Source organism: Mya arenaria, chromosome 2, assembly GCF_026914265.1.
Source record: "Mya arenaria isolate MELC-2E11 chromosome 2, ASM2691426v1".
In the NCBI taxonomy this organism is placed as follows: Eukaryota; Metazoa; Mollusca; class Bivalvia; order Myida; family Myidae; genus Mya; species Mya arenaria.
This window is the reverse complement of record NC_069123.1, coordinates 8617360-8628055: the sequence shown is the minus strand read 5'-3', so window position 1 is coordinate 8628055 and position 10696 is coordinate 8617360. Positions and strand designations below refer to the sequence as shown.

At 33.8% G+C, this 10696-nt stretch overlaps 1 protein-coding gene across 1 annotated transcript; it reads left to right on the top strand.

The window, feature by feature from the left end:
- Window positions 1-2011: 2011 nt before the first annotated feature.
- On the top strand, window positions 2012-10289 carry LOC128242235 (uncharacterized). Its single transcript, XM_052959324.1, has 8 exons — window positions 2012-2049; window positions 5914-6079; window positions 6389-6879; window positions 7243-7395; window positions 8096-8231; window positions 8396-8772; window positions 9041-9193; window positions 9571-10289. The coding sequence occupies exons 1-8, from the start codon at window positions 2032-2034 to the stop codon at window positions 9739-9741; spliced, it is 1665 nt and encodes a 554-aa protein (XP_052815284.1). The 5' UTR covers window positions 2012-2031; the 3' UTR covers window positions 9742-10289.
- Window positions 10290-10696: the final 407 nt, after the last annotated feature.

Genomic DNA, 10696 nt, shown 5'->3' with positions numbered 1-10696 from the left:
AACTGTTTAATGCACAAATTAACACATTGAAGCTATTATCAACATTTTTTTTTTCAAAAATGTCGATAAAACAGTCAGCTCTTTCAAAGCATTGAACATGCGTGTTATTCTAAAACAATGATATATTTACTGTGTTCACATGCTTTGAAGAGCTGATTGCTTGTTCGACTTTTTGGAAAAAAATGTTGATAACCGCCTCAGAGTGATAGTGTGTGCTTAAAAAATCAGTTAATATTTCTTTGTTATATAAGAAAATGCATGTATACATGCTTTGAAATAGGATATCATTTTAGGCCGCCAGGCCGCTAGGCCGCTAACTTCACGCCGCTAGGCCGCTAGGACACTAGGCCGCTAACTTCACGCCGCTGGGCCGCTAGGCCGCTTACTTCACGTACATACTTTCAACGTCATTTCAAACTGATAAAAGGCTCATCATGAACTTCTTTCTATCATTGATTGTGTTTTTATGCACTAGTCATTTGAACACTCCAAGGGTTTATTTTCAAATTCCATTGTGGCTCAACTTGCCTGCCAACTTTTCTCATATTTTCTTTAAAATGACAGTAATATGCAACGCCCTAATCTTAATCACCACCATAATCAACAACATCATCACAACCACCTTCATAATCACCACAATCACAACCACTACCACCATCATCATCCCCACAACCATCATCATCATCATCATCATCATCATCATCATCATCATCATACTGCGGTAAACTTGAAAGAGTTAAGTAAAATACAAGTTCCACATCGATTAACCTTTAATCAAAATGAACAAAAAACGCAAACATTATGTTTTGCATATTTAATAACAATATAAAATAGAGATAATGTGCAATTTTAGAATCTTTAGCAATTTGCAGGGTGTTTACTGTAAGCATTAATCTTTTCCAAAACTAGTCATATCATGGGAATACTGTGTATTCTGAGATCACAATAATAAGGTAAATTATGATCGATAACTTTTAAACAGTTTATTTTCATTGATCCACACGTCGACTTAACAAGCACCAGATTGTTGTTCATGACAATTATTTGACACTTATTGGTTTTTATTTTATTGTTACAGTGACCAATATCATTAACATGCTTTCTGCTCATTATTCCACACAAGGATTAAACCAACACAATATTGTTGTTCATGACAAGTAGTCGAAATTTATTGGTTTTAGGGTCAATAATGCAGTGGTTTCTGCTCAATAATCTACACCGACTAAACCAACACAAGATTGTTGTTCATGACCATTAGTCGACATTTATTGGTTTTAGGGTCAATAATGCAGTGGTTTCTGCTCAATAATCTACACCGACTAAACCAACACAAAATTGTTGTTCATGACCATTAGTCGACATAAATTGTTTAAAGGTACTGTAACATGGTTCTGCTAATTATTCCACAAGTTTATTAATATATTTTCACCCTATTTTTACCCTATTTGGTTTCAAGGTCAATGTTGGAGTGATCAGTATCATAGGAATGGTTTCTGACCCTTATTGGTTTTAAGGACTGCTATATATGAGATGGTTATCGGTGATTAACTTCCAAACTCTCAGCCAAGGGTCTTCACTGAAGGTCATTTATTTCAAGCAGGGATAGTTTACACCAGCGTTCGAAGTCACAGACATAATCTTGTATCAGAAAATCAAAGGTCAGCTGGTTGTTCTTCTAAGCACGCCCATGGAGTTACTTTCACAATTTAAAGAAATATCTTCTTCATTGAGCTAAAAGCACGATTTTAATTTAATTCAGTGTTGTATCCTTTCGGCAAAGTACGCAATAAAACACAATTACCTTTGCAAACATTTTAGCACCCTTAAACACGTGTCCTTGCTCATCCAGGACGAGTTACATAAATATTACCACGCATGCCACTTATGTAACTACAGTTTCAGCACCTTTTTTTTAATATAGTCAATTGCAATAAAGATGCATCTCCATTGTTCGTATGACTATATAAGGCGAGGAAAACGCCACTAGTATACCAACTTTTGGCGGATCACTTCCAAAAGTATACGGACGTCATGAAGTCTTTCTGCAAAGTAAGAATTTTGTTATTTCATTTCTACGCAGTCTTTTATACTTTGCTTACTTTCTTCGACTCTGTTATTAAGTAACTATGCTGCATTTGTGTTTACTTGCTTGATTAACATATAAACTAAAAGAAATGAAAATTATAACAATTAATCAATTTAAAGAGATAAACATGTAAACAGATAAATGTATTAAAAAGATAATTTAGTGATACAAGTATAGCTTTAAAATTAAAGTTCAATTAATTGTACAGGGAGTACATTTTAGTTTTATTTTGTCAGAACCTTCAGTCTCTTCTCTACAATTCTTTTTATTATAACACCAATAAATGGAAAGGGCGAAATTTGAATTTACGGCGTCCTTGTAGTGCATTTCGTGCAATATGCAAACATGCTACATTCGAAAGAATTTAACTATATAAAAACATAATGCTAAACCGTAATTGCAATTTAAACATATATGAAAGATAATGACTACAATTTTGTAAAAATGAGCTTTCAATTTGGTCATCATAACGATAAGTATCTCAAAATAAAAAAAAAACTTGTGCCGGTTGACGAACCTTATAAATAAAAATTTAATAAATTACATGGGTTCAAAGCTTTAATACAGCTTAGATATGTGTGTATCCTCCATTTAGAAACTGTAATTTAAGAAACACTGCTCCCATTTTTGCATTAACATATTCTATCATAGTAACAGCTTTAATCATGGGTTGTTTTCTCTTCAGTATTTCTATATTTATTTACATCAAGTGTTATTTTCAAGGAGCAGTATGTCATGATACAGAACCAATGTGATTATAGCTGAACTTTAGTTGGTGGTTCTTTATATTTCATTATTTTAACATGACTTAGATATGCCCGCAATTCAAAACTTGCAAATTCTCTAAAACGTTGATCATGTTGATTTTTTTTTAATCTATTATTCCATCGTTGAACTGAAGTTTACACTACGCGGCGCTGAACCATGTTAATTAATGTTTTATACGGCCAATCCATTGGGCTGCTATCAAAAGTTGTGTAAGGTCATAATTAATTAACATTTTTTATCCATTATTTCACAGTCATCATATTTTGGAATATTTTGATTTTCATTAAACAAATCATCTAAAATTGAATTAAAAGGGATTGCTTTTGCTTTGATTGAACCGAAAACAAGTATTGAACAAATGTTTTCTAATATTATATTTTTTTTATTAATAATTAGCCACCAAGTGAATAAAGAGAATGTATCGAAAGTTATTTGAAAGATATCTGTATATAAATTCTTAAAGTATTTCCTGAATAAATGCGGTGTTGGCTAGTTTTAATATATCTTCTACTGAAAATTGAAAAATATTTTTGTATCAATGTTTAAGCTAACTAAAATAAACATTATATTGAACCAATCGTTACGTTCTTTACTCGGTGTCAGTGATTTATATCCGTTTTGCAGAGAATTTGTAAGTGAAAGTTTAAATGTTTGGGTAAAATCACGCTGATTATTATTGACAGACATTTGCATTGTACAAGTAAAGGTGTCAATGAACAATGTGACTGCTTCTTGCCATATTTATGAAAGTTATTTTAGTTAATTGGTTTTTAATGTGAAATAACAACCACGCAGCAATGTTTGTGTTAATATTACTAATGTGTACATAGATAAGGGATGTATTTAATAGGACTATAAATATGAAGTGCGTAGTTAAATATTTACCTTCAATCGTTACAAATGGACTTGGGTAATGTATATTGCTAGATCAGTTTTTTAAAGTATAGCTAATTTATTGCACATTTTAGTCTTACAAACAGTCATGTACTAAAAATGAAGTTATTGAGGATATTTTAATATGTAACCAAACTCCACTTCACAAATAGGCAATCTTTGAAACTGTTTATAGAATCAGGTTTAAACGATGCGGTTTCTACTTAGGGGTCACTTTTTGCCTGGAAATTGAGTTTTTTAGTAACTTAAACTGACTACTAAAGGGGCTGTCTCACGTATGATTAAATAGCGAAAAAAATGAAAATTGTCGAAAACTGACGTGAACTGGCATCGATGTGCACAATGCATTGAAACTTACTTACTGAAGTACCACATAGTTTACAATTTATTTGAGTTAAGCAGTTATTTCGTATTTTTCCATAAATTGTTTTTACAAGGTATGCCTATCAGGTAGAATTTATTCCTTATATTCCTAATGCGTGATTGGCTAGTCGGTGTTATTACGTGATATTACCGAGGTAGGTGTATAGCTTAATTATGTCAGCTGATTAGTATAAGCCTTTGTAGCTCAGTGAGTAAGACGCTAGACTTCAATTTTGGCGACTCGGGTTCTAACCCGGTCTCCGACACATTTTTTTTTACATTTTGGTACTTTTATTTACAATTATGATATGAAAGCGTCACACATTCTATTCGATAATTGTCCTGAGATTCGTTACAGAAAAAACTTTTTTGGTGCCAATCTGTGACACAGTCCCGTTTAGGTATAACGTATAACAAAGAAAAAACTAGGCACCTGAACTAAAAGTTATAAGGATAAACTTTATAATGTATGTTTATTTTTAGAATGAATTAACGTGTTAATCTTTCTCTTGTAAATATCTATGAGTGACATTGTGCTATACCAATTTGACTATGAGATTGTTAAAGATCTGTAAAACAAAAGTTTTCTGATCGGCAACAACGCATGATATTTCGATCTTTTTTCTATAAAATTAAATAATGTTGCCCTGTTTAACGAGAATTTCGGGTTGACAACAAAGGCGTTAAATTGAGCCTCTCGTAACAAACATACATATAATTACTTGGTAACATATTTTCAAGAAATGCCAATTCAATGTATTTACTTGAAGTTTACCGTTTCATACTGTTTTGCATATACCCTGGGCTATATATAAATAAAAAAAAATAATGCGGTTAAATGTGAAGAGATGCTAAAATGCATAAAAACCGACCAAATAACACGTCTACGCCATATAAGGGGACGTGATACGGCGGTAAACATCAATGATTGAAGTGAAATGCTTGTTCTGCATCGATTAATTTTCAATGAAAATTAACAAGAAATACAACAAAACGTATAGTATGTATAATAAACAACTTCAAATAATGTGCAAATGTTAAATAATGAGCATTTTCGGTATTTCATAAACATTCTTCAGTTTCTCTAACCAGTCAATCTTTAAGAACACTGTTAAAAATGGTTAATGCGGTCTAACATCACCCATTACTAGATTATAACAACTCATCAATATGCATAATATTCTGTAACATTACTTGTCGCTGTTTGTTATCACATTGATTTGACTATCTTAACTTCAAATCCTTAAATGAACGGCTATTCGGCAATTGAATTTCTGTTTTCAATGAACGCAAAACATCTTCGGATTTGTTGGAATCGTAAATCATTGCATATTAATATAAATGAGGTACTATTGTTTATATAGAGTCAGCCGAACATGAATATCTTTTCTTGACATATTTAAAAGTCTGAACTTATGATTTGTTTCATTTATAAGGTCATTGGCGTTTCAATGTTACGTAAACAAGTGATTTTACTTCTATTTCAAAACCATCTTTAGATCAATACAATATGTAAACCGGTCGAGTGGTTTTATTAACAGAATGGTTTAGAAAGAATTATTGTGAGGGTTTCTAAAATGAAATTTTATTATATATTTTAAATTCTGGGAAGAAATAACCAGATTGTGATCGGAGATATAAAAGTAGTTGACTGGTTAAAAGGCACGTGTAGTCCTTGGCAATGACCTTAACATGATCCTGCAATATAATTAATTAAATACATAAGAATACATACTACAATATATATAATAATAGTTAAGTTTATAAGTTAGTATGCTGACTTAAAGCATGCATATTTTTAGATATCGTGCCTGTTGGGCCTTCTTGCCATTTCGGTCTCATCGAGGGATGTGAAACGATCATCCAACCAAGACCTGTACGATTCATTGGCTAAACTTGTTAGTTTGACCGGTAGCGACGGATATGGAGGTCGTGGCGGAGGTAGCATGGCTGCTGGTAATGGATATGGTACGTCGTTAATGTGATAGTTTTGCACCAATGTTAGATTCGAAACTTTCGTTTAATGTTAGCGATTCTGATTTCACAATGCTTTTGTTAAGAATGCATCGATATTTAACTATACGCCTATCTTTTAGCGAATAAGAACTTATTGACTGTCACAATTAAAAGCACACAATAAATGATCTTAAAAGCGATAGTTTATTCGTTGACATTCATATTATTCATAAATTCGTCATTTACTAACATGAAATGGTGAATATTAAAAGTTAGAGCGACATTCTTTTCTAATCTGATTATTTAAAAAAAATGTTTTAGGTACTTGTGACATATCATTGCTGAACAGTGTACCGGATTACCAATTTACTGCATCCTCTTCCTACTATCAGTCCTATGGAGGCTATCAGTCTTACGGTGGCTATCAGTCCGGTCGGGACTATCCATTCTATGGAGGGTATCAGTCCGGTAGAGGCTATCAGTCCGGTAGAGGCTATCAGTCCAGTAGAGGCTATCAGTCCTATGGAGGCTACCAGTCGGGTAGAGACTATCAGTCCTATGGAGGCTACCAGTCCGGTAGGGACTACCCTTCCTATGGAGGCTACCAGTCCGGTAGAGACTATCAGTCCTATGGAGGCTACCAGTCCGGTCGGGACTACCCTTCTTATGGAGGCTACCAGTCCGGTAGCGACTATCAGTCCTATGGAGGCTACCAGTCCGGTAGAGGCTATGGTCCGTGGTTTGCAAGACTTCGAGAATGGAATCGAGGAGGCTGGTCGCCAGCAGCAGAGGACAAAGAGCCATACCTTCAGGTCTTACTCAATCAAATTTCATAAGTAAAATAACAATTAAGTTTTAGGAAGTGGCATGTACATTATCACGATTTTGTAGAACTTTAGCCACGCTATTGTTTGTACTAATATTCTTGTCACCATGGTAAAGTTCCAATAATTTAATGTGTCACTCAATATTATCATTAGCCGGTTTCCTTCACATTGACGGTATTCCAAATGCCGACGTTAGTAACGTCGAATAATACTATTAGACCAACATTGATTTGGACTCATGATTTGCTTCGAACCAATTTGGCCAAAGCACGGTCAATAGTGAATTCCAATGAACCACAGTACTTAAATGTTCAGTGGAATACATAATGTATCATTAACCTCTTGCAGGTGGAGTTTGACGAAATGAGTAAAGTGAATGCTGTTGTGACACGTGGAAGAGAAAATTCCAACGGTGATAACCAATATGTTGGATCATTTCGATTACTGTATAGCACGGATTGCGTGACATTTCAAATGGCTCAGAATCAGGATGGAAGTGATGTATGTATTAAATGTAGCCGCTCCTTATCAATAAATATGTATCTCTCCTACCAAAACATTTATAAAATCGTGAATAATATATACACACGCTTTAAATTGTGACATTTACCTCGGCAAGTGCGTCTTAATAGGAGTTAAGGTAAAGTGGCTTCAAACGTACTCATAATCCTGTTTAAAGGCACAATGACCAAGGTTAAACACATACACAGAACGTTTACAATCCAACAAAAAATAAACAATATTGGGTAAATGTAAGGAAACGGCAACGGCTAGACCAATGAAAACTAACTAAAAAACTCTGATCGTCCGTGTTATCTTTTAATCATTCAGATAGATAAGTGTTTATTATGTAAGTTTAACTTGTACAAACGTTCCTCCTCCCCAACATTTTATCCGTCTGTGTGATTATTCTTATCCAACGTCTTCTTAAAGTAGAAAGAATATAGCAGCAGTTGAATAAAAATGTGTTTTTCGTTGAGTTGTATATTCAGATAAGGATTTAAAGATGCTCATTGAAAAGTATTTTATAAAGAAAGAAAACGAAAATGACAATTATATCAATATAATTTAGTTGAATTTCAATTTTATTTAAATCCATTTCAATTAAATTTTAACAAAAGTGTTTGATTTAAGGAATTTAATTTACTTCAGTTAAATATTCCAAACCATTTCCAAGCTCGAACTCAATAATAATTTCCAGGAGTTTACCGGTAACATGGACGGGTCGAACATGGAAATCCGTTTCGCAACACCGTTTGAGGCGAAATGCGTTCGAATCAATCCTTTGGCTTGGAATGGTCATGAGTCTTTGCAATTTGACCTAATTGGCTGTCAAGGTACACTGTTTCATATATCAATAGAGCAAAACTAACGACCACATTTTAATCTAAATACAAACATATGCTTTAGTAAGAAAACCACATTTGTTTTTGTGTCTTTTATAAGTATTGTTAAGGCCGTTTGCCGATTAACAACGGCCAAAATGCGATGTCAATTGCAGAAAGATGTGGAGTATATCCTATCGAAACCATGCCGGATTCTGAATTTTCGGCATCATCGTCCTATTCAAACGTTGGAGACAATGATATGTGGCGTGGAAGGCCTTTCTCTTCGTACCGTTATGGAAATGGAGACATGATGGGTAGTGGAAACTATTGGATGTGGCGTGCAAGACGTTCCTCTCAATACCCTAATGGAAATGGAGACATGATGCGTCCTGAATACAATGAACAATGGCCTGGAAACCAGTATGGAAATGGAAACATGATGAGTGGAATGAATGGACAGTGGGGTGATAGGTCTTCCTTTTTTGAAAATGGAGGCATGATGCGTGGAGACTGGTCGTCTGCAAGAAATAACCGACTTCAATACTATCAGGTATATATCTTTGATTAGATTTGAATGAGGAAATTTAGTCAACAGCTTTCCGGAAACTGAGCTCATCAGTTACTATTTGCCTTTTAAGCGATACAAACGCCAATAAATTTCTAATCATAAAACAACAAGTAATGAAAACAAAATCATTGCATTTCAAGAAAGAAAATGTCGACAGATATTTTCTCACATGATAAATTGTAAGTTGCACATTAAATATGTTATAATTAGTACAACAAACTGATACCTGCTGTGTATGCATGCATTGCAGTTCGTATTGAAAGAGCAGAGCAACGTGAAAGCAATTGTGACAAAATCGTGGGATAACGGTGATGGCTACAACCAGAACACTTTCTATCGAATGTCATACAGCATGGACTGTGAAAATTGGCACACTGTTCAGAACTCTGACGGACTTGACAGAGTAAGTTGAACTACCCTTATGAAGTAATTAAGGACCTTTTGTGCATTCCAGAGTAATAGAACCGGTTAAATTAATTACATTATAGTCTTTATTGTTATCATCATTGAGTTCTTTAACAATTGTAATCATATTCAGAAAATGTTATACATGTGGAACGTACTATGATGCTCTAATTTAAGAAAAACGTATGACAATATGTTTCATTCGTTAATTATCCTTGCAGTTTTCATTGTACTTTTAAAATAGTTCCAGTACATGCGCTTACCAATAATGAAATACAGCGCCGGTAACTGTATCCAGTCACCACTTTCTGATTTTGTTGCTGGTATTTTTTACAGAATTTGTTAGTGTTCAGTGTTTCATTCAATGTATTTCAGATATTTGGGGGCAAACAGGACTCCACAGAGTACGGGAACACCAATTGGTTTACACCTGCTCTGCGCGATGTGAAATGTGTTAGAATCAACCCGATTTCTTGGTACAACAACATGCGCCCGCGCTTCCAATTGCTTCGTGCTGGGAATAACTGTGGCAACTACAACGGATGAAGCCGTTTTTGACCTTCTTCCCTACTTGCCGTTTTTACCGATATTTTTAAAAGATATTAATAAAAACAGAGAAAAAAGTCCTTATATATTGAAAACTTGAAGTAAAAAATAATTAAAGACTTTGTTTCAATTTCAGTTTGAAAACATCAAATTAGACAAATTATCAACGTGTCTTAATATAAAATGGTTTTGCATAAATAACAGTCATGTTCTTACAGTGTATCCTTACAACTCGCAGATTTCTTTCCAATACGTTTTTTTCCCTGGATTATAAAAAAGACATTTCCTTTTTAACTGAAGGCTGATTGTAAAAAGCTTGTATTGCTTGCCTAATTATTCAAGATATAGGTGAATTCAACATATAAGAGAAATCCTGATAAAGTTAATATAGCAGGGGTTAGAAAAATCACACGCCACATCGCCAATTTTATATAATCGAACCTTTACATAAACATATTTATTTTTCAAGCTAACAAGCTTCCTTCTCAATTAGGTCGGGATGATTTTGTTTTGTGCATATATCACTTGCTTATTTTTCATGTATGATATTAGCAGCAAATCCTTTATTATTTATTCTTTATTATTTATAATTCTTTCACTTTGTGTATCCTTTTTGTCTTTTGAAATAAATATTCTTATATCCAAAAGTACCTGTTTTTTTCGTTTTAAACATTATACAATTATCAAAAGGATTTATAGGCATTAGGTTCCGTTAACACATGTCATCCAGTTTTCGAATAAATAATTTTATCACGACCTGCTTAGCAGTACAGGTCGATGAACTTAAAAGGTACCTTATATGTTGTATTAAACATATAATCACAGACGTTTTCAAATGGATGGACTTCTCTCGTGGTAGAATCGTCGGCAACCATGGAACTTGCTTCCGTTACAATTCATACATACCGAGGGACAATTGACTGACAATATCTCGTTTTAATGAATATGCATGAAG

What these genes read in the sequence shown, in the direction of transcription:
- LOC128242235 (XM_052959324.1), top strand. An exon ending in ACAAAGAGCCATACCTTCAG is followed by an intron (nt 6,880 to 7,242) that starts GTCTTACTCAAT and finishes AACCTCTTGCAG; the next exon opens with GTGGAGTTTGACGAAATGAG. An exon ending in ACTCTGACGGACTTGACAGA is followed by an intron (nt 9,194 to 9,570) that starts GTAAGTTGAACT and finishes AATGTATTTCAG; the next exon opens with ATATTTGGGGGCAAACAGGA.